The 24,867-nt window shown below is 41.2% G+C and overlaps 2 protein-coding genes and 1 long non-coding RNA gene across 3 annotated transcripts; 1 reads left to right on the plus strand and 2 right to left on the minus strand.

Annotated features, from left to right (window-relative positions):
• The first annotated feature begins 18 nt into the window (after positions 1-18).
• LOC140592557 (uncharacterized) lies at positions 19-13,266 on the plus strand. The gene is made up of 3 exons (XR_011992885.1): positions 19-90; positions 12,288-12,513; positions 13,178-13,266. It is a non-coding gene; the product is annotated as an uncharacterized lncRNA (long non-coding RNA).
• LOC111838450 (semaphorin-7A) lies at positions 4,449-16,457 on the minus strand. The gene is made up of 14 exons (XM_023801455.2): positions 16,222-16,457; positions 14,406-14,545; positions 13,964-14,026; positions 13,570-13,662; positions 13,265-13,370; positions 12,360-12,467; positions 11,824-11,963; positions 11,314-11,492; positions 10,991-11,099; positions 10,570-10,771; positions 9,885-10,000; positions 9,458-9,630; positions 9,014-9,069; positions 4,449-8,713 (listed from the first exon to the last, which is right to left on the minus strand). Exons 1-14 carry the CDS (start codon positions 16,298-16,300, stop codon positions 8,367-8,369), a joined length of 1,911 nt encoding a protein of 636 aa, XP_023657223.1. The 5' UTR covers positions 16,301-16,457; the 3' UTR covers positions 4,449-8,366.
• Positions 16,458-17,898: 1,441 nt separating this feature from the next.
• lingo4b (leucine rich repeat and Ig domain containing 4b) lies at positions 17,899-21,301 on the minus strand. The gene has a single exon (XM_023801457.2). It carries the CDS (start codon positions 21,299-21,301, stop codon positions 19,508-19,510), a length of 1,794 nt encoding a protein of 597 aa, XP_023657225.1. The 3' UTR covers positions 17,899-19,507.
• Between the last annotated feature and the right edge of the window lie 3,566 nt (positions 21,302-24,867).

Consider the following 24,867-nt stretch of genomic DNA (forward strand, 5'->3'; position numbering starts at 1 on the left):
GAGATAATTAAGTGGTAACCAGGAGACAATAACGCGTGGCCACGAGATTTCTGAATGCCTGGAAACAAATGGACAACTTAGTCAATAAAAGTAAGCATAATTTTATAAAGAAATTATACTTTTTTGAAATTGGTAACATAATTGTGAGAAGACACATGTTAACTTCCTAAAGGCGTTATCGACAAGTGCATTAGACCAGCGTACATCCCGGAAATCTAACTTTATTCACCACTTGATTGAGCTCGTGGCCACGCAATATATATATTTTTCTCCTACGTCACCAGAGGGGCTCCGTACAAAGCAGAGGCAGGATTTAATCCGCAATCGCTGATACTGTGCTACACTTGTAATTTTTCATAAAGATGACAGTGATGCTTTTATGTATTGATTTATGCAAATGCTGTAGTTTTCGTCCTCTATAGTTTTGGAACATTAGCAATTTTATCATGATTGCACATTCACATTTAAAAAGAAAGCATTCCTTGTCTAAACGTACAATGGTAGCACTCAAACCCTTTAGAATGAAGGGGAAATCTTAGTGATTTCGCAAAGCCCATGCTTATGAAATACGCATCAGTTAGCCACATACTTCAGGTATGGTACACATTAGTATCTAGGCTTATTATCTTCCCCTTTTCACCAGTTTGTACAAATAAGTTGTCAATAATTACCATTTTAATTTTAAAGTTTCTGGTGGTGGTTCTTGACATTGGCTGGTTACTGGTTTCACCATAGTCTAAGTGTTTGTTTTTATTTTTACAGGCCTGGATAATTAGAACATTTTTATGCCAAGTGAGTTTCATGTTCGAAAATGGCACTTGTCTTTCCATTGCATAACATGACGTATGTGAAATAGTGTGCTAGAAAAAGCAGAATGCATTCCTTATCAGACAATAGATCCACAGAGTGCATCTTTGTCAGTAAAACTATTGCAACAGCTTACCTGTATACTTGCATGCATTTTTCACATAACATTTTTTCACTTCTTATTACATTACAAATTGGTATATGTGAGTTATAAGGGCAGGGGGAGTTTTTTTAAATTCCTTTTGTGTCAGAAGTACTTTCTGTTTTTGCACTGCTGGTGTTCCAGAATGTTTGGATACAGATAAGAAGGAAGTGGAACAGAACTCCTATTCAATTGTTGTTTCTGTGTATTATTGCTAGAAACGGTACCAGTTATGCCTGATGTGGCAGCTTAGGCAAGCAGCATCACTGGCGCCCCCCCATCTAAAGCAAAGGGAAATTGGCAGGCAAGTCAGCGCCCCCTCACACATCGGTACGCCAGGCAGCTGCCTATAGAATTAACCGGCCCTGCTTAGAAACAAATGCAGGAAAATCTGACATTACATTTAATGTCTTTATAAATTATAATGGCATTATAAATTACAGTAATACCTATACTGCCTAAATATAGCAAAGGACAACGCATTTGAATTAAAGAAAGGTATGATGGTCGCACTCTTATGTTAATTGTACCTGACTCCTATTGAAAGCAATGTAGTCAGCATTTGTTCAACAGAATGCCTTGTCAGGGCTTAATGTTGATTATATTTGCCATGATGCGGCATAATGAAAGACAACCCAAACGGGGAGCTTTATTTTTAACCAAATTCAAAAAGACAGGAAGCAAACGGACCACAAGGGGTCTGAACAAAAGCAGACAGATATCGTGGGGACTAACAGAAACACAGAGCTAACTAACACACTGGGAAGGGGTATACAGCAAGGGCCATCAAGACGGCAGAGAGGCGGGGGCATTCTAACACATACAGCACATACCTACAAAGTCCGACCTACGAACAGGCCAAGGGCAGGAACATATATACACTGATACGAGGGATAATGGGGGACAGGTGTGGGCTATTAATCATTCCAATGCAGTAAGGACTAGGAAATACAAGGGACATATAGGTGTGACCGGACATAACTAAGAATCCAGATACAAGCAAGGATAAGTAAGAACACAGACACAAAACAAGAATTAATACTGAAATACATGAACACAGTATAGAGATGTGGAAACAACGGACAGAACGAGACAAGGTGGGCACCGGCCCTGTGGTCCAATGTTCGCTAATACTCAGTTTTGGAATTTTGGAGTTCTCGAGAAACCAGATTGGGCACCATATGTGTGAACCAGAAAAGTAGGCCACTGCACTAAGAAGCCTGAATGACACCAGAGAATGATTTGCTAATCCGAGCACTGGTTACAGAAAAACCAGCGACCCTGTGTGGGATACACAGTAAGGAAAATGTACAGTTCTTATAACAAGCTACTGTAAGAGCATGCATTGATTAATACACGAAGGCTAAAATCTTTTGGGAGGAGGGAGAGTATTTTGCAGCCATATGTGATGCACTGAGAGTCACTTAGGAGCTGTGATCCCCCTTTGCTGTAGTAAGTAGGGCACAAGTAGTTACTCTCTTATTTCCGTGCCTTGTGCTATTTGGAAGCTTACTGCAGGTACCAGTTCTCTGCTAATCGTTGCTGTTTGCCCTGAAATGAGGAATGTAAATTGATGCCCTGGCTAAATTCATGTATAACTGATGTAGCCCTTTGTAATGATCACTTTCAGTATTTCAATATTTATAAATCTTAACATGTGTAAATATATTTATAAGACGGAGCAATGGCTCAGTGGGTAGCATTGTTGACTTAGACCTCCAGAAATGGGGGTTGGAAGTCTAACTAAAATGTATGTAGTTGGGTCCCCTAATTCTGATCCCGGAGGGCCAGATAAATCTGCTTCCCTGCTGTCGTCTAAAAATATGTGTAATGATTACACAGAGTGCATCCAAGCATCGAGAAGTCTGTTTTAATAGTCATGGTCGAAAAAGTCAGAACCGGGTTATCACATGATCATAAGTGGAAACAGACAAAATCCAGCAGACAAAATGCAAGTACAGGCAAAACGGCATTAATGGGAAAGCAATCAGCAAGGCAGCCAATTCCAGAAAAATGCACAAGTAGAGAGCAGAAAAACACTTAGACAATTAAGAGATATGTGTTGCAGCTGGTCAGAACTCTGGGGTTGATGATTGCTGTAGGTGGGGCAGTTCTGGTGCGGTTGGGTGCGGTTGTGGTTGGCTTAACGATGGCATGACAACATGCCTTTAGGTGAATTGGTGTCTCTTTGTCACGTATCCATCCATTTTCAGTAACCACTTGTCCTGTTCAGGGTTGTGAGGGGGGGGTCCAGAGCCTATCCTGCAGGCTAAGGGCAGAAGGCAGGGAATAACCCAGGATGGGGTGCCAACCCATCGCAGGGCACACTGAAACACCAGTCACTCACACACCAGTCACTCACACACCAGTCACTCACACACCAGTCACTCACACATGCACGCCTACGGACGATTTGGTAACTCCAATTAGCCTCGGCACGTTTTTGCACGAGGAAACCCCACCATGACACAGGAAGAACATACGGTGAGGCTCAAAGGCATCTCCAGATCAGCCAGGGTGTGAGTGTCTGTTTTTATGCCCGGGGGGTGCACTGGTGCCCTGGGCTGCCTGCCATAGGCTCAAGCCCCCTACAACACTGTTGTCAATAGGCATTTGGAAGATGGATAATGGAAAATACCAATACAACTGGTAAACAGAAATAATAACAAAGTAACTACATTAAATATTTAAAAACAGGAAGAGCGATATTATAATTCTCTGCAGAAAGGCAGCTAATGTGTGACCACGTCATTATCGGCACAGAACACTCGGAAAAGGCCAAACAAGCAATTAAGAAGTTGAGGAGATAATGTCCTTCTCCTTCCATTAGTGTACTTAATGTTCGCCTGCCTCCATTAAGTTCATTGACTGTCTAACTAGTACAGCCCTGTAACATTCACAAATGGAACCAAAGTGATTCATGATTCACTATTTAGTTTTTAATGAAAACTTTCTGGGCCGTGTTCAAAAAAGTTACCGCATTAATGTTTGTTTGGAAATCAGCCTCGATACTGCTAACGTAACACTATACAGAAGCGATGTTAGTGATCCTTACTGGAAGAATAGTCAGCATCACTGTCCCACTTCATAATTATTTTGTCATTTTTAAAAACTCATTCATAGATCTGCATCAACTCCTAGCACGAGTTCTTTAACAGTGCAACTTCATACAACTTGAATCAATATTAAAAAAAAATATTTCTAGTATTACTATTACTATTTAGTATCATTTACTATTATGTTTCCTGATTGCTAAATTTCTTTACTGTACTGGAATCTTTTACCCACACAATCTCTGTGTTGCAAGTCTAGGAGATGATGATTACATTATCTTTATTATTATTAGCTTTCAACTAATGTTGAAACCCTGTTTCATTTCTGTCTTCATTGGATAATGGTTTGAAGAACCTGCTGGATTGGAGGTGGGTGCAATTACAATATTGTCATTTTTTAAACTGACACAGATCAAACTAGTAAGTAAAGGAGAACATAGCCATGATGTTGTTCTGTCACTGAATACTTTATTCATTTCCAATAACACGTTCGGTGGAAGGGATCAGATGGCACTATTGGATTAGATACATCTCTGTTTATTTACACCTTGTTACATCTGTTCGGCATTTAAAAAAAAAAAACAGACATAACCTTTTGTAATGATGGCATGTTACACTACCTTAAGCATTTGGCACACGTTTTGGCCCTTGCTAGACATTATCTATGAGACGAGGGAAGAGGCCATTCCTCCCCCGCCCCCCCCCCCCCCCCCCCCACACACACACCACAGCATAAAGTTCAAATTACAGTGTTATGAGGGGCTGGCCTCGAGGATGCTGGTGATCTAAATGTCAATAAATTAGGATTACATATATCAGCTAATATTTTAATAGATTATAATGTATTTCCTTGTGGATTACATTATTGTGGTACCAAAATCTATTATAGAACAAGAAGCACAAAGCCAAACTGGCAGGAACAGAGGACACATGAAACTCTCAAAATAAGTTGCATATCTGGGGCTGCAAGTTTGTTCTTTTTTGTATTGGGGTGGACCTTGAGCAAATACACAACTTGTAATAATAAGTGTGAGGATCAGTGTTTGCCGAGCCGTGAATGTGGCTCAGTCTTGTTGCTCCTGTCTCCTGTTTCCATCCAGTCACTAGTCCAGCCAGACCATCAGGCTGAAAACCTGTCATTATGTGTGAGATTTTCTAGTTTGGGGCAGTTTGCTTCTGAGTCTTTTCAATTCTAGGATAATAAGTCTGTTTTGATAGCTAGTATAAGCAGAAGGACAGGGTCCCTGTGAATCACACTTTGTTGTAAAGGTCAAAGTTAAAATAGTTATGGAACATTTTCGTATTTTCCTGATATATTTTGAAAAAAAGGGGCCACAAAAATGTAACTCCCAATGTGTATTTACTTCATTCTTAATGAAAATTTTTTAAAACTATCTGAATCATATCCGGGCAGCAGCAGAGAGTTTACCTGTCTTGCGTGAGAGTGGTCTGGTGATCAGTGTCACGCTGGGACGTTGAAAAAGTGCAGGAAGCAAAAAGTCGGGGCAGAAACGGGGTTTAATAGGAACAGTGACAAAAGGAGCATGCAAACACGGAATAACATTACAATGACCGGACTGGGGAAACAAATGGAAACGCGGACTAAATACAATGGACTAATGTGCAACGATCGGGAACAGCTGGTAAACACGGGGAATCCACATGGGGTTAATGAGGGGGCGTGGCACACGAGAGAAGCAGACGATCGGGGCATGACAATCAGGCACAAGGTATAAAATGTACGGGAGATAAATGAACAGACATGACCTGTGTTTGGTAAACACCAGACTCTGCACTTTCAAACCAAGCCCGGACCGTAGAGAGTGCACCACTGCATGAAAGATCCAGCCAACTGTTGCATTTGGTTTAGAGATCCATGCATGTTGGCACATTTTTGGCTAAGTGAAACAACATCTTCAAAATTGCATAACACGGAATGGCAAAAACAAAACTATTACTCGGTTACTTTCAGGGAGCTACATTCCACATGTAAATATATTTGACCAGTTTGTGATTTACTGTTGAGATCAGAATTCTAATATCTCAGGAATCATCTGAGTAGAAGTCCATGTCAAATGTCACATTGCACGAAAATCTCAAGCACCACCAGGAAAGATCAAGGAAGGTAAACATTCAGAGCTCTGTTCAGCCAATGAATAAATACTGGGGCCATGCACTGGGAGTACTGCAGAAGATTGGAGGATGAAAGAATTTAGGAACGATACGAACACTAGTTTTGAAATAGCTACATTAAAATGTGCCAGGCCCATCCATCTTTCAGTGACTTATCCTTATCAGTTTTGGGGGGGGGGGGTGCTATTGCAAACAGCACAGAGCACAAGGTTGGAGTACACCCTGCCTGGGATGTCAGTCCATTGCAGGGCACATCTCCACAACGGGAAATTGAGAGTCACTAGTCAGCTTAACCTGTGATGGGTTGGCGCCCCATCCTGGGTTGTTCCCTGCCTTGCGCCCGTAGTCTCCAGGATGGGCTCCGGACCCCCCGGGAGCCTGAACAGGACAAGTGATTTCAGAAGATGGATGGATGGATAGTTAGCTTAACTGTATGTCGTTGGACTACATTTACATCTTATTTATTTAGCAGATGCTTTTCTCCAAAGCGACACATATTTCTGAGAGCAGGGCCACACAGTCCCTGGAGCTATCGGGGGTTAAGGGTCACACTCACGGTGCCCAACAGTGACATCACTTTGCCGACCCTGGGATTTGATGGGAACCTGTGAGAACACAGGAAGAATATGCAAAATCCACAGACATAAGACAGGATTCGAACCCCTAACCTTGGAGGTGTGAGGCATCAGTGCGACCCAGTGAGCCTCCCCTGTGCCCCTCCCGTTAAAAATTAATTTTCCTGTTCTTATCCTCTGTGGAATTTCTGCTGCCTGTGCACTAGGTTAAAAAGGACACCGTTGAAGCCTAGGAAACCTTATGTCTACCTCATTTATAGACTTTATAAAAGGAGGACTTCAGTCGCAGTATTAAACACTGATTTCCCCACTGAGCTCAGCCAGATATATATGCAATATACAATTCTCTAGCCATCTTTTCGAGAACATTATCACCATATAAAATATAAAGGTCATATTTCATACACACTGGTAAGGAATGGCACACATCAGCCAAAGACTATAGTGCTAGCTCTATATAACAGCATGTCACTTAACACAGCAACTACAAAAGGCACGCCTATATGTTATATACATGTGTGTTGTTGTTGGGGTTTTTTTGTTTTTTTCTTGGTACACTTCCACTACTGGTTTCCAGTGACTTGCACTGAAGCTACTTGTAAATCACAAATAATTTATGGGAAAATGCAAATACTTAAATTTCAGAGACCTTGCTCAGAGGCAGTGGCATCCTCAACCCTCCCCCCCCCCCACCCCCCCCCAACCCGTGTTGTCCCCGACAGTCTCATTTCTAGGTCTCCAGCCCAGACTGCAAAGCCAGCGGATCTCTCCAGATCCTGTTCTCCTCCTGTCCTTGTTGGTTATGTGACATACAAGTTAAGCTTGTATACTTTTGTTTCTGGCAAAGCGAGGCCCATATACTGTAGCAGTATTCCAGCCGGAAAAAATATCCACAATGTAGCACAGTCACCTTTAAAATCAGTAAATAATAAAAAATACGATACATCCTCGTAAACTAGACTAAACCAATTTATCTCAAATAATGACCCATTTGGGCCCGAAAAGGCTGGGTTCGCAAAGCACTCCATACAGCTGGAATATGATGCCAAATATCCGGATGTCACATGATGTCAATATTGTTTGGAAACCAGCAATCTTTTAAAAGCTATTTTAACTAATTGGAATAAATGGGGTGCATTGAAATACAAACAGTAGTCAAGATTTACGTGTTATGCACTTACTTTGGTTTCTTCTGCTACTGTAACTCATCATTGCAGGCTTAGACACCTAGGACTGGTCACAGAATTATCGTCTTGCTTTTAACAACACGAGTTTGGTGCTTTTACATGGTTTCATAAAATCTAGAAACCCTGTTCCTGATTAAGCTTTTCCTTTGCCATTCAGTAAATGTAACCACAGTGGGCTGGTTTGTCATTGTAAATGATCCTTCTGGGCCATTTTAAAGATGGCCCACTATTTCTGGGAACTTCCTAGGAACAATTTCTCTCCCGGGAGTCACCAGCGGCTCTGCGAAAATGGAAACAGCCGAGGACCTTCTTGGGTCAAAATAACAACAACGTGTGCATGGAACTTGCAGGCATGTTTTCCTGCAGGCACATTTCCCAATGCTGTGATAAAGTGCTGTGCGACCCAAACTTAAGCATCACGATTCTCTCCGGGGTACATTTTTGGGGGGGGGGGGGGGGGTTGGCAGGGCTACAACAGCCAGACTGTGGCAGCAGCCAGGAGAAGGGATGGACCAAGGGTGGAGGCTAGGGAGGCCGGCAGGGATCCGCCATTGAAAACTAGCCGGTAGGACACCACCTCTTCCTTGTGGCCGTTCTCCAGCGACATGCAGCGGAACACGCCCTCCTTGAGAGGCAGGTCTGGGGTAGGTGCCAGCACGCAGGAGCCGTTCAGAATGGAGCAGGGATAGCGCTTGATGCAGTTGTCCTTCTCCCAGCGGTAGGTGGCGTGGTATGAGCGCACCGGGCAAGGTAGGAGGACAGGCCCTTCTGGGTCCACCACCACATCCTTGGGAGTAGTGCTACGGCTCTTTAGAGCTGCAGGCAGAACAAGGCGGGGGGTTCATGTATCTTTTTGCACTGAATTACAGCTGAATCGTAAGTTGTTTGTGATACTATTTTGGAATGTGAGCGATTCATGAGGTTAAGAAGAAGAAAAAACCTCCAGCACAACAAATGTGCAATATGAATAATGTTGATTCTTAAATGTTTCTTAAACCAACATACAACTCCTTATTCCTTATAGAATAATGTAATAAAAATGACAGAAACGTGCATTAATAAATTTAACCTGGAAAGAAACGGGAAAGACAAGCAGTTAACTAGTGTTGGACTTACCGGTGGATCCTCCGCACAAAGAGGAGTTGGACGAGTCAAGACTTTGGATGATTGTACTATAAATAAAAAAGCAGTTTAAGAAACAATGACAGTTACAGTTGCAGGAGATTCTGGAAAGGTTCATCCAAATGTGAATATTATTACCAGAGGTGGAGATTTCAGGTCCAGAGAGTACAAATCCAGACTAAGATTTTGTTTCAACCAACCAGTTGAGTATAAGGAGTCACAGTCACAGAGTACTCAACTTGTTGGTTGAAACAAAATCTTGATCTGAATTTGTACTCTCTGGACCTGAAATCTCCCACCTCTGATTATTACTGAAAGGTCCACAAGATGTTTACTGAGAGGTTCACAAGATGTTTACTGAGAGGTCCACAAGATGTTTGTTTAACCTCTTTGATGACCTACAGGGTATTCATTGTCCCACGGTTACTTGAATCCTACCCAGAGCTGATGTTATATCCTTCAGGTATGGCAGTACACTTCTTCTTGCCGATCTCCCATCCACAATAGGGATCGCGGGAGAGAACGCATTCCCTGCAAGTGTCTCCATAGCGACCACAGTCGGCCAATGGGAGGCGATGGGCCTCCATGGCCGTGCTCACGTAGAGCTGGCCCTAATGACACAGCGTAAATAAGAACGAAACAGTTGTAGCAGCAGGCAAGTGCAGCAATTAAATTTCACAGGGAAGCGGGCGAAACAGAGTTATGCATGAAAGAGTGGATCTTAAGATAAAAACACCAGAAGGCTTATCATGCGGAATAGAGATTAAGCGGCTCTTAAGAGTGCGGGTGATACAAATAGAAACTGAAGATCTGGTTTGTCGTCAGCCTGGTGTTTAGAAGAGAATCTTGCGTAATGGGTTCCTACCCTCTGGGAGTCGATGGCCATGGCAGTGACTGGGCTCTCGTTCTGGAAGAGGGAGTACTGGGAGATGATGAAGGCTTCATCGATTGTATGCAGGACCTTGAGGACTTCACCCCTCTCTGAGAAGCGATACGGTTTAGTCAAACACGTCAGAAGAAAAAGAACCACATGTACACCAGTACAGTCCACTGGATCAGAACTCTGACCACGTAAAAATAATCTTCAGAATTATAACAAAATAAGAACAATTGAAATGCACTGAAGGTTTTATTTATTATGTATTATCCAGTACAGTCCTCTAGCCCAATGTACTGAATATGATCCCAGTCAATTCTTAGCAGTTACAATTGGAACCTGTAATTCAATTGCATTTATCTGACACTTTTATCCAAAGTGACTTACAGCACAGGGAATGATTGGCAGGCAGATAGCCCATAACTGGCCCAGACAATTGAAATGTTTACAAATGTTATTGTATTTGTTTACTATAATCAATTGACACACCAACAAAACCTATTTCAATCTGATATTTATGGCTAAAAAAAACCCCACACTTTTAATATTGAAATTGCTCAAGAGTTCCTTTGACATTTTCTTTCTGGTGTGTTGTGTTAAAATTCTTTCGTCACCATTTATTATTAGCTAAAGCTGCTTATATCCCCGTTTCTTCCTGACATCTGCCTCTTACCTGTTCCCAAGTACAAAACACTGTAGTGCTCATCATTGACTGCCGGCACTGAATCAGCAACTGTCTGGGTAAACTTGTCGGTGGTAGGAAGGTCCAAAGGCGCTTCCCCTACTGGCTTCATCACATTCTCAATCTCTGGATGGTCTCGTATTATGCTCAGGGTCTTGGTGTTCAAAGCCAGCGTCACATTCTTTGGAATACACTACAAAGGCAAAGAAAAATAACTCATCAAAAGAATGTCAAAGAGCTTTAGTCAAAAAAAAAAACTTAACAGGTTTTTCGTTTTATTTTTTAATACCGTTTTATTTTTTCATCCAGGCAAATATTCACAATAAACACAGTTTGTGTCTTCATATATTCTGGAAAGTTTCCTCTTATTACACAATATTTAAAGCATTTTCAGTGCTGTGGGGTGATTTACCGTTCCAGGCCGCTGTCCCGCCAAGGACAGGCTATAGCCCTTCAGTTTAGATGTGGTGAAGGCTAGGTTAATGTCTTCTATAGAGTATGCACACACCACCGTAGTGTCCCTAGGTAACGGGAAAACATCATTATGTCTAATAGCAGTTTATGTTGTTTTTCTGAAGGCCTTAGATTGCACAACATATTAGCAGAGCTGATTAACAAAACATAACTTGCTTCCTAAATGTTGACCAGAGCACCTGCCATCTGTCTGCAATTACAGGCCCAAAGTCCAATCTCAGTCCTACACCCTGACCCCTCAAGAGAGAACCGTATGCTCACCACGCATTGGAGAAGAGCCCGTACATCACGCCAGATCTGTTTTCACGGGCAGTTAGCACAAAGGCCTGTCTGATGTTGTTATACTGCTGGGAGGTATTACGGAGGCCGCACATCACGCGAGCTTTCATGAAGGTGGTCCAGGAGTCGGGTAACACTGTTTTAATGCCACCCTCGTCCACCTGCGGGAAAATGGCAGCACGCTGTGACCGCTGAGTAATTCCACTTTGTCGCTAAGCCCCTCCTAAATTCATCTAATTGAACTATTCATTAATGCATGTGCTAAGGGTATAACACTTCCCTTTTAATAATAAAAAAGACACCAAAGGTTAGAAAGGGATTTCAACATAATGAGTGATCATTTTTCCTGAGGTGACAAAGGCCTGTTGTTGTTTAACGCAAACTAATGTTCTGTAACGGAAAGCGTGCTTGGGAGGCGAAGAGACACGTGGGATCAGAAGGAGACTGCAACCCTGGTTTTCTTGATTAATAACATCGGTTCCAGAAGCATACCATGCACACGCGTCCAATGCGGGCCTTGTAAGGTTCCTCGTCCACTTCAGCCGTTCTGTTTAGCTCGGTGAAGAAGAAGTAAATTTCTTCTTTGTATTTCTGAGGCGCTGGGATTACAGCCGCCCCAGCAAAAGTGGGATCTGTAAGACAGGGGGCCACAAAGCTGACATCACGGGATACAGCAAAGACGTAGCTGGGAAGCTCAGGCCAGCCAAGACTGGAAACTAGTATTTAATCATCGGTGTACTGTAGGCGTCAGGGAAACTTAGTTCATCTTCACTGTAACTGTTCTCCAAGAAGACACAAACAATCTAGGCTAATAATATATTGTTGTATTATGCTTTGAAGAACAGTTCTGGGAATCTCATTTTTCCACCCCCGCACGGAGATTCGCCCTGTCATGCCCTGACCCACACTTGGTCTTCCTTTCCTTTTAATTACACCGTGTCACCTTCCACTCGCAGGCCCCATCCCGTCTCCACCCTGCACGGTCCTCCATCCACGCTACTCTCAGCGATCCCCACACTCCAACTCACTCAGCAGCCATTTGCCCTCGGACTTCAGCAGCTTGCGGGAGCCGAAGGTCCGCTGGATGGAGCCTCTGTGCCGGCCGAACGCCGATAGCGCGGAGTAGAGGTTCCCATCTGCGTGGGACGGACATGGGAAGGGGAAACACCCTGAGTCGCCCAGGTTCACTGCACACGCTCAGCATCTTCCAGGATGCTGCCCGCTTTTCCTTTAAGTCTTCTAACTAATACAAAGTACAGCCAAGGACAACTGCGGGCAAAACATATTAGCATCACTGTGGCAGATGAGATGTTGCATCCCATTAGTCTTCGAGTTTTTAGCACCCTATTCATGAGGCTGGTGAACAGATAGCTGGCAGCTTTTTTCAGCTATGACCTACCTTAATACACACACACACACACATATATATATATATATATATATACACACACACACACACACACACACACATTGCATATATCACAATGTAGACATACAAATCTGTACAATCAAAAAACTAAAAATGGCAAAAGACAAAAAAAATGTGTAGAAAGGTTAAGATTTTTACCTGTTTTGGAGGAACTGAGAAAAAAAAATGTGCATATTTGGGTATGTATGTTGTCAGCATTCTGCTTGTGACCTTAAAGTATCTGCACTTAGAAAATGCCGTCAGAGCCTCTGAGTCTCTAAGCCTAGGATGTGGGTAATTTGGCACTTTGGGACCATCTAAGAAGGTCAAACTCCAAAATATAAGGCTGCGGGTTCAGCAGGACCAGAGCACCAGCTGAGATCTAGAAATTTCCTGCTGCTTCTGTGGACTGACTAAGGGGTTTTTTTTGCACCTGAGATGTAGGTGTTTTGGTGTAAGTCACAAAGTCACAGATTCCGGATCTGGAGGACAAAGGCACCAGCTGGGCCCATACTAGAAACCCACCTGTTGACAGACTAACAGACCTCTGGGAGGGACTGCCTGGGGAGATGTCAGACGGGGTTACCAACAATCCGCCGGCTGCAATGTCGGTGAGTACAGTATTGTTCACCTTCAGAGAAAATTACATTATTAATAAATCAGTGAGTACGAAAGCATAGGGAACCTGCCGACCAAAACATAGCCAGTGCTTAATTACAGATCCAAGAAAAAAGTAAAAAATACTATAAAAAATATATACTAATATATACCATATACAATTATGTATGTGCTTGATATGACCCAGTAAATGGTAATATGGGATGGCTTACCAACAACCAACATTTTGGTATTCCTGCATTGGTTCCACACGCCACAAGACTGTCGTTGACCTTCTGAATAACTGTTATGAAATTGTCGCAGTTCTGCAGGACAAAACAAAAGGATGTGATTGCTTAGAAATCATCACTTAATCTGGCAGCCAACTAGAGTCAAGCCTCTTGCTAACTAAAAAAGAAATAGTGATTCCTTTTTTTACTGGGCAAGTATACCCCTACAAACAATTTACCATTTCGTTTGAGTATTTCAGTTAACTTTTCCATGGGTAGAGTAGTGGTCTCCTAGGTGACACGTGCTCTGGAACTCTGAACATACTACAAACGTACAAAGAAGCAGTATATTCCATCCTGCCGTGAGAAAAAGGCAAAAAAATATCTATCTACCCACCTCTATTGAATCATTTTTGCTAAGACAAGCCTGCTTCGCATTCTCATCTGCCAAGACTTTAATCTGGAAAAGATTTCACAGCAAATAAATTTTTACAGCACTATGACACTCTTCCCCTCATATCTTTTTCTAGGAGTTGGTTCTTTCCTAAAGTAATATTTCTCAAAATCCTATAGTGGAAATATGGTTATGATGTTTTAGGAAACCTAACAACAAGATATACTCAGTTATACAGGAAGGAACGAAAATTAAATGTTGGTACAGTAAGGTGGCAACCAAACTTCAAAGATGTTTGTTTTGGTCTCTAGCTTAACAACAAACGACTAAACATTAGAGAGATGGAAAGTGAACTCAAGCTGTTATTGGTGCATGACCTGTGCACTCAGAGGACTATGGTTGCGTTCAGATACAAAGTATCATCGACAAGTTTGTCATCACCTACTTGAGTATCCTTGACCCCTTTGTTAGTAAATGTCAGCAGGTAGATTACTGCCTGGCCACCCACATACAGGTCATCACTTCCATTTTGGTGGTACACTGTCATGTAGCTCTCCGGTTTCGGGAAGAGAAATCTGGAAGGTTCTAGAAGCCCATCACCAAGAGAATTAACATATTACAGCAAAATGTTACATGGTTTATATATATATATATATATATATATATATATAATCGAATAGTCACACAAACCTGTTCAAGTGTAGGCTTTTTAATTAAATTACACAATTCCCAACAAATGTACAAAAAGCAATAATAATAATAAAAATAATAGTTCATTCTCCTATAAGCAATCGTTGCAATCTCATGGTGCTTCAAAATATCCCGAAGCATTCTTGTCTGACTCACAGAATGCCCTCCTTCCATGAAATCAAATGAATTTGGTTGCCATGGCAAATAAGCTGCCCCAGTAGACAGGCCAGGAGTTCGTCCAGATAAGACCATCTTACATCTGAAATTACAGCCTGGACCTTCACCGCTATGTTCTGCAGCTGGCTTCTATAAATTTCCAGTGAATGCAGACTTACAACATTTCGCTGTCCATGGTACTCAATATTGTGAAGAAAAATATATGGTGACAACAAAAGACAAAAAATTTCAATGCAGCAATTATCCCTGTTACTCATACTCTCATCCTTCTTTTACTCCATGACAACTGTTACACTACTACTCCCCCTTGATGGTACGAAAGTGTATTTAAACCGATCGAGGTGCTTAAGTTTGAAACAGATTCGGCAAGCTTTTTCCATATATATTTTTTTTTCAACATATTTAATAATTAATTGAATGGTATATTTACTTCATTCTATGTGGCGGTATGTGTGTATGCACACGTTTCTGATGCTTTCACTTGCTACGATTACATCCCGACCCTGCCTCAGCTACCGCAGTCCCATCTAGTCTGCTCATTCACCTGCATTGCAGTTCTGCAGCGGAAGCCGCGCCGTCGTTCACTACGCAGACTACATAAAATTGCATTCAAGCTGCTTGATATTCACTCAAATATCTGACAATCGGTGCAAAATACATTCAATTTATTGGAAAGAAAAGCGCATATCCATTAATTTTCTCTTTTTTTAACGAAACATCTGCAATTTGGTGCGTGCTATTATATGCAAATTTAAGACTATTCAACGATGTAAATTACCATATTGTGTTAGTTTCCATGACTAATAATCAATAACTGTCAACGCAAGCAGTCCGAATATTGCAGACATTGTTAAAGTATCTATATGTATTGTGCAGAATAGTGTTGCAGTTCTGATAAACACGTGATATGATCTGGTCGCAGAACTATTGAATAAATCAAAAACGTCTGACTGTTACATATGCTGCCTGTTACATTCGCCATATCTCTGTTCTGTCTTTTCTGCGTTTCTTGTGTTCCAGTTTTGTCGTCACACCAGTAATAAAATGTGCAACCCAGACGTCATACATTTTTATCGCGCTTCAAAATCTGACATGTCATATATCTCACGTCGCAAATGGAAAAATAAACTGTCCTCAACATCAGTGAGATCTTGAAATCATGCCTGAAATATGACTAGGCGGTTATTACCGGTGCTTTAATGCAATGTAGGCTACCACAAACCAGCAACGAACTATATATACGACAATGCCATATATAATACTGCCTTATATTGATCGCGGCAGAGTCGTAATTATTCATTTGATGACATCCAACGTAAACATACGCTAAATATAATTATAAATGTACACAGAAGCATAAGAAATAAAATAAATCCGTGGGAGGACAAACCTACCGTTGACAGTAAATTTTAGCCTTGGTGACTTCTCGGCAAAACCCAGGTAAAAAAGTGAGACTAAAATGAGGTAATTCATAATTACTCGCTGCCCGTTGCCTAAGGAGGTAAAACAGTGCCCCTTTCAGATAAAACACTTTATTCCGAGATCCTTGTTGCTCAGAGGAAGTGACGCAGGCGCAGTTCGGTCATCTATTGCCCACAGCCTCGGCTGCTTATCACCCTTTTCTGCCTTTCTCTCCGGATCACGTCGAAAAACTGGGGGTCTCAGGCTCCTCCTCAAAAGTGTGTGTATCTGGGTACGTGCGCGTCCCTGCCAGATGCCCGTCCTTCTGGACGTGGACAAACTGGTTAAGAGGTTTTTATAGTCTCTATGGCAAATTCCGTTCGCGCTTCCTATTTGTACATTAATGTATAACTTTGCCTTTAAGTGTGTTGTCGCACTGCCTTACACAAACAGGTATTGTACTTGTGGATCGGCTTGTATATGTACTGGATACTTGTACTATATATAGGCCTACAGGGCAAAATTGGAGTGATAAATGAAACCCGTCTGTAACCTTTTTCGGATTTAAACACTAATTGGATGTGGTTTATTGATAAACATTCGCATTACAACCACTAGTACTATAGTAATAGTAATATAGAAACTCAATAGGCTACATAATGCATTATTTAAAAGAATGCGTACAATCCTTTATGTAGTTATTAAGCCTAAATACTGTCGCAAAAGATCTGCATTGGTAATTTGAAGCTTGGAGACGCAATATTCAAGGTTATCCATGTCAGTAAGTCCATACCATGATGCTGCAATGTAGTTCTGCATTGTGTGCACTTTGTTGCAGGATTGACGAGAGATTTACAGTTCAGCAATGAGAAGTTTAATAATAAATTGCTTCTGGGCCCTTAAAAAACTGCATTAAATTTTTGGACTTTCTGGCACCACAAGAAGATCGGGGTCGAAAAGTAGGTAGCCCATCTTTAGCCTATTTAATTTACGGTGATTTAATGACATCATGATTAACACTTCGAACAATAGTCATTAAATGAGTAGTTTAAACAGGCTTACACGTCTACGTATTTAGAAGCTATGAATTTTTCGTTATGAATGAATAAGCACCAAGCCTGAGCCCTCGACCCTTACTGTAGACATTTTTCGCATTTAAGAGACACCATGCTGGACAGACCTATATAAGACTGTGAGGGGGCACAGGAATTATCTGAAGGGGTTTAATTCCGGTTGTACACGTGATTAGAATTTTCTAGGTTATACTGGGTCATTGTAAAAATGGAAAACGACTCACTGTTTAACCCACTTAATATTCCGCCGTGAAATCACTCTTGGTAGAAAACCGGCAGTGATCATGGTTGAGAGGAAGAGCAGCCATTGGTGACAGGGCCGCAGCCAGTCGTGGGGTTACCCAGCGCCGTACCTCGGTACTTTTTAGGAGCTAAAAATAAAATTTGAAGCTAAATATTCACCTGAACAAAAATTAAAACTCTAACGTTTCACATAACTAATTAATTTAAAAAATACACATCTTATGAAGGAGATGGTATCAATAATGTGATTGACGAGATCCAGCCCCAACCCTCACTATTTTTCAAACCCTAGTCTGGCTACAGCCCTGATTGGTAATTTCACATTTAAAAGAATAATTATTTGACAACCGCATATATCAGTACGTTGTTTATTAATGTCACAGTAAGCTACACAGAGATCACAATAAAGTAGCCTAATACAGTGCGGTGCAGACGTAAGAAACGTTGATTGGAGTCTTTTGCATAGATTTTGTTCCGTCATTTAGCAGGACTGCAGCCTACCGTCAAAACATTTCAAAATTATGAAAACATTCGCGAAACACGTCAAACTGCCGACATAATTCAAGTACTGAGGTGACGGAGGGAATGGAACAGCATTCCGTAATACGCCACTGGTGCCGTACAGCATTATTAGCGTACAAGCACAAGAGTGCAATGGCGCGCTATTTCCCCAGACAGCCATTCATACACACACATTGAAAATTTAATTAAAATATACATACAGCTTAAAACCGAATAATAATTCGAATGCAAAAATATTTCTCCAGAGAGATAGTAAGCAGACGAGTTCCTTGTTCATCAGAACACAGAGATTGCAGGAAGACATAAATATTCATAATATAATATCATCCATCCATCAACTGCTTGTCCAGTACAGGGTCACTCTGAACTTGAATCCTATTGCAGGAAGCACGGGCAGCAAGGTAGGGGAGACCCTGGAAAGGATTGTAGTCCATTGCAGGGCACACATAACATAAATTTATCCTTAAGAATATTTTAAGCATCTGCTTATGAAAGACATGGTAGATAAATGTTATTTATAATTCTGAAAACAGTCATTGACATTTGACAGTTTGGTTTGATAGCATTTAAAATTTTGGTAACACTTTCCTTGAGGGGGTACAAATACTGTAGTAGTACACTCTTACTTAATGTATTAATTAACCAGAAGTTAATTTAGTTACATACCGATCCCATGTTCATTTATCATTAATTCATAGTTTCTTGCATTTCACGGTTACTATGTTCATGATTTGTACTTGAGTAGTAACTGAGTTACTAAGTTACTTCTGCCCCTCAAGTGAAGTATTACCTATTTTTTTAATTGTATTTAATATGAATATTCTTACTGAGTTTTCTATTGATGTTAATAAATACTTATCTCCAGTTTATTCATCACTGATCATGATGTACATGACTTAAAGCATGCAATTAAAATTATTTTTCTGCTACAGTAGTAATAACATCTATCCATCCATCCATCATCCAACTTACTGTCCAACACAAAGTTGTGGTGCAACTGGAGTGTCTCGCAGGTGGCAGAGGGCAAAAAGGTACACCAAGACCAGCATGCCCGTCCATTGCAGAGCACATTCTCTCACACGCCATTTAGCCTAAATCCATGTCTTTGGACTGTGGAAGGAAATATTTCAAATCCCAGCCTAAGCCCCAATAAACCAATAAATCAGTGATTTCTGCCTGTGTTATAGTCAAAATATTTCCAGTCTTTGTGCTCCTAAGTACTGAGCAAATATTATGCACAAATATAATATATTCTGAGCCAGAATAATTAGCAGTTAGAATTCTTAGCATAATAGCATAATCTGATAATATATATTCATAAGCACTCTGCTTGTCCAGGACAGGGGCCCTACATTCAGTTAAAAGTTCATAGTCCTTTTTCTTGTGGTATTTATTTAAAGTTACTGGCAGCTCTTGGTTTCCCAGTCTGCCTGGACCCCCCTCAAATGAGCTTCATTGTGAGCCGTGAATCTCCGCCGCCCCCACCACCCATGGCTCTCTGAGGCACAAACTCGATTTCAGAATTGCGTTTTATCTGACCTTTTCCCCGGCTCCAGAAGAATATGAAGAGGAAGCAGATGGCGACCGAGCTGAGAAATGACAAGAAGCCCATAGTCATGGCAATGACTAAGGTCTTGGCATCGAACGGCAAGCGATTCTGAACTTGAGCAGACGTGCCGTTAGCAAACCTCCAGCCCTCTTCGGAGTAATTGTGGAAGAAGCGATCGCCCAGCACACGCAAGGTGATGAAGACGCTGTCATTCCCAGCAGCGTTGCTTGCAACACATAGAAAAGCACCACCGTCCTGAACCTGAGCAAACTGAACCTCTAGAGTGCCATTAGTCAAAACGCGGATTCTTCCTTTTGATAACAGGGGTGTACGTTTACTGGTCATCCAAAAGATGGAGGGTGGGGGATCACCATCCGCCTTGCAGTGAATAGTCACACTGTTTCCCTCTTTCACTTTAATTTCCTGAGGTCTGAGATCAATAATGCGTGACTTCCTGCAGGTGAAGAAGCGCGTCACCTCAGTGTCACGGAAATCACGCAGCTCTCTCTCCTGGGCTATTCCTGGTGAAGAGCAGGAGGGTTGATGGCCATCAAAATCCAGGTGCTGACGCCAGCGCATGACCCATAACAAACGGCAGTCACATGCCAAAGGATTGCCATCGAGTCTCAGGATCCTCAAATTCCCTGTTGAGTGAAAGACGCCTTCCTCAAGTGTGGAGAGCCGATTTGATGACACATTGAGAAGATTAAAGCGGACTAGTCCTTTAAAGGCTCCTAGCTCAATCTGTAGTAGGTGTCCCCCAGCCAGGTGGAACTCCTGCAGACGAAGCAGGTCGCTGAGCAGGTTCCTATGCACTGTGGTTATGGGGTTATATGACAGGTCCAAGTATCTGAGGTAGGCCAGGTGGTGGAGTGCTGTGTACGGGACGACAGTAAGGTTGCATTTGCTGATGGTGAGAGAGGTAAGATTGAGGCCAATCAAGCTGCTACTAGCCAGTGTATCCAGTACTGGCCAGTTGGAGATTTCAAGGCTGCGTAGCCTATTCAGTTGGCGAAAAGAGTTACTGGGCAACATGCTAATGCTGAGTCGGTGAAACCTGAGACGAGTGAGACTCAGGAGTTGGGACAGTGCCTCTGTGGGAATGGAGGTCAAATTACAGCGGCCCACATTGAGGTCCTGGAGGTTTTGGATACCTGCAAAGGCTCGGTGAGAAATGAAGACCAGGTCATTTACCCCTATTTCAAGCACATGCAAGTTGACCAGCTCACGAAACGAGTCATCCAGGAAGACAAGAATCTCATTGTCACTTACATCTAGCAAGTATAGACTGGTTAGTCCAGTGAACACTCCAACAGGGATAATCTTTAGCAGGTTGTGCTTAAGACAAAGGATGCGCAAGTTCTGAAGCCCTTGAAAAGCTTCCACGTCGATCATGGAGATATTGTTATAGCTTAGGTCAAGCTCCAATAACTGAGTAAGATTTGAGAGCTGCCGGGGGCCCAGTATTCTCAGGTTGTTGTGTGACAAGTTCAAGCTCTGAGAATATACAGGGAAGCCACTGGGAATGCTGGTCAGATGCTTATTAGAACAGTTCACTTGCAGCTTTTCTTGGCGGCAGTCACATATCTTAGGACAAGACCATGGAAGTTCAGCTGCAGATGTCCCCAACCCCACCTGGATGAGGATGGTCCACAGCCCCCAACAGAAAATGACTTCCTCTACCATGTTGTCCCAGTCTGCATAGGAAGACAAAGATGCAGAGCTTTGAAATACTGTATAACAAACAGTGTTTGTCAGCTAAACATACAGTCCCCAGGTTAAGAGCGTCCGACTACAACTCGCACTTACAAATGACCTCCCATAAAGCCTATTATATTAAACATTCAGGTTAAATAAAATGGTTCGTAATAGCAAACGGATGCACTACTTTGTGACATGAAAACATTGCATGGCTTCAGTGGTTACTCAGCTGTAAGATAAAGTCCCGAATGTACTTTTAATATTACTGTATAATTATTTCTGTATACTGTGCTATTATTTTTCTGACTTACCTAGAAATTCAACTGAAAGGCAGACTTAGAAACAGATCTTGCTTGTAACCTGGGGACTGCCTCTATTAAGAACAAGCAACATATATTAGAGACCAGAAGGATTTTATGACATATTTTACTCACCAGTTTGATGAGAAATCACAACTTTACATAACCGGCACTGTTCGATTAGGGACTAAGGTTAGTTTTCTCCCCCTTTCATTGTAAGTTATCTTCCATGAAGCCTGGAATGAAATTACAGAATATTTAGTATTTCTGGGAATTTTTCACATTGTATTCAGTCAGATCCCTTTTTGGGGGTCATATTATAATACAGAACAGAAACATCCAATCTCAGAGTTGGCTGCTTTTTTTCCTTCGTTGGTTGTTCAATGTAATCAAACGTAGTTTTAAGGTGTGTAAGAGCTGCTGCTTCCATAACTGACATAACTAAAATATTCAGAATTCGAGTTAACAATAAGGTTAACAATGATCTGGAGATAAATGTTTATTAATATCAACAGACCCAGCCTGCTCATTTTGAATCTGTCCATCCTTGACCATTCCCATCAGAATTTAGTTGTTGCTATAAGGGTTCCACAGACACAACAGACCACAATCAAAAAATGTCCTGAAGATCTTATAGAAAAATGCTGTTGATGCCTATTGTTCTGGAAATGGCTACAAGGCCATGTATGAAACACTGAATCCCAGGTGGAGCCACATCCTCATAAACGATAGAGTTTTGGACACCTCCACTGGTATAGAAATGTTAGGAAAGCCAGATTAGCCTCTCTACATCAGATTGGCTCAAGAACCAGATAAGATCCTGGAAGATTTCCCATATTACATAGGGAACTGGGTGTTACATGACTTTCATCGCTCATTAAATGACAAATACACATTTTTTTGACCTAATGACACAAAGAAATCAAAAGATTTCTGGTGGTCCTATTGACCAGAATTTCCATGGGATCAATAAAGTGTTTCTTAGTCTTTTTACAGTATATATATGACAGAAATGTATTACAGCAGGTACCATTGACGTGACAGATTTAGAGATATGGAGATGCTGTACCCTTAAGCTGCATCAACAGTGCGACGTCCAAAAAGAGGAATGTAGAAGGCTTGCAGTATATTATTTATTTATTATTACATTGCCCAAGTCTCAGTTTATCTCAGACACATTTGTACAAGTGGGAGGGCAGGAACAGGGAATGTTGCTTTTCATAAAGCCCATGTCGCTCTGCTTTTAAACATACAAGAGAGAGAAGCTTGGTGTCTGACTGAAGGGTCAGCTGGTGTCCCTGGAGCAATCAGGGGTTCAGGGCCTTTTTCAAGGGTTTAACTGGGGACCTTCTGATCAGAGGCACAAAGTCCTGCCCCTGTAAGCAACACCACCCTCCGAGGAGTTTGACACTTGCTGAATTAGAATCCTACATCATTCCCACTGCACCACTCTGCTACTCATGCTGTTCTTTGTCAGGCTGTTCTCTAAAATCATGGAAATAAATGAATTATACAATAAACATTCAATTATGAATATTCATATCGTTATGGGTCCCTTCCTTCAGCTACTAGAATAAAGGAGCACTGAAACTGCTGGTCATTTTTTTTTTTACCTCCAAATAATTTTGTTAGCTATTGGCAGCAAATTTTTCATGGCGTGGGGGCACAAATAACAATTAAAAGTATTACATGGCCAGCATTTGTTTTTGTTTATAAAATTAGGCATGAGGTTCAACAGAGAAAAAAAAATCAATCGTTATACAATAGTAGCATTCTTCAGTATCATCATTAGTTTTTTGTTAAGATTAGTAAATACTGTATTCCCTGATCATGATCATCAACAACAACATTTTTAAACCAATATAGAACCACAAGATTTATGTTCGGAGAAACCGACGTGCCAAGCAGACTTATTTTTCACATACATCAGACTGATTGAGTGTTCTAGGGTATTCACTCTGGGAATTGGACAATTCTGATGATTGCCACACAGAACTCATCTCACTAGGGGCCCAGCATTAATCACTGCCTGTAGTGGCAGTTTACTACAGCAGATTAGCTTTTCATAACATGGCGTGGGTAAACAGAGGAGAGTGACAGTGCCGGTCATTATGGATGAATGAAACAGAGTCAATTTAACGAAGAAACCTGACTCCTTCCAAACCAACTCAACAAATATAGGCTAATATACTGGTAAAACACAAATGATTCAGAGTATTTCTTTTATTTACCATTATATAACATTCTAACAGTGAAACAGACTGGTAAGTTAAAGATATCAAAACAATATATGGTAACACTTCACTTAAAACAGTCATCATAATGCATTATAAATACCTTCATGACGCATAGCAATGGTCAGTATAAGAATTAAGGATGCTTTGTACTGCATTATGAAGGTATTTATAGTGCATTACAGATGACAGCATCATAGAGCATTTATAATGCATAATAAACATCACTATAATGTGTTATGCTTTTTTATAACTGTTTATAATACTTTTTGAATGCAATATAATGCATTATGAAGGTATCTATAATGCATTATATGACTGCTTTAAGTAAAGTGTTAACTAATAGATTGTTATTCTTGTCTTCTATAAATCATATTACTAAACTGAAAAATTAAAAAGCAAGCCCATAAAATCTGCTTCAGTTATCACTAAACTGAGCAGTACACTTACAGCAAGCACTACTTTAATCAAGCAGCAGATTCTCACATTTCAACCTTTACTGCAGCAACTTCAGAGAGAGAATTAAAAACCATTTCAAAGGGATGCCGTTTTGCATTAAAACTTGAAATAACAACAGCCATACCATTCTGCACTGCTGATTTATAATCCACTCAATCCACAGTTGTCTTTGAGATATTTGGAACTGACTGTGCTATTAAAGCTTGTTGTTTACTTTGTATGCCAGTCCAAACTGATCCTACATCAATTGAAAGTGTTAATCCCAAGACAGTGACAGACAGTAACAACTGCACAAAGTGGAACTTAATTGCTTTCAGTGGACACAGTGCAATCTTACAAAATTCCAAAGTACTGGAATTAATATCCCCATAGACAATAAACATAAACACTTTTGCAAAGTAAAACAGAGATATTACTCATACATGTCATAAAAATTGCGAGATGTACACCAGTTGAAATCCAGTCCATTTCTCTGCATTCATATAATTGAGTGAACGGCCCCTTTTGACTCCTGTCTTCAAAGCCTATATCAATGGTTTGGTGTCTTACGGGCATGTTT

Source organism: Paramormyrops kingsleyae, chromosome 9, assembly GCF_048594095.1.
Source record: "Paramormyrops kingsleyae isolate MSU_618 chromosome 9, PKINGS_0.4, whole genome shotgun sequence".
NCBI lineage: Eukaryota > Metazoa > Chordata > Actinopteri > Osteoglossiformes > Mormyridae > Paramormyrops > Paramormyrops kingsleyae.

Coding starts and splice junctions, on each gene's coding strand:
- LOC111838450 (XM_023801455.2), bottom strand. CDS start 16,300: ATGAATTACCTCATTTTAGTCTCACTTTTTTACCTGGGTTTTGCCGAG. Junction 11,964..12,359: donor CGAGGGCAAATGGCTGCTGA/GTGAGTTGGAGT, acceptor CCTGTCTTACAG/ATCCCACTTTTGCTGGGGCG. Junction 11,100..11,313: donor GGGCTCTTCTCCAATGCGTG/GTGAGCATACGG, acceptor CCCGTTACCTAG/GGACACTACGGTGGTGTGTG.
- lingo4b (XM_023801457.2), bottom strand. CDS start 21,301: ATGGTAGAGGAAGTCATTTTCTGTTGGGGGCTGTGGACCATCCTCATC.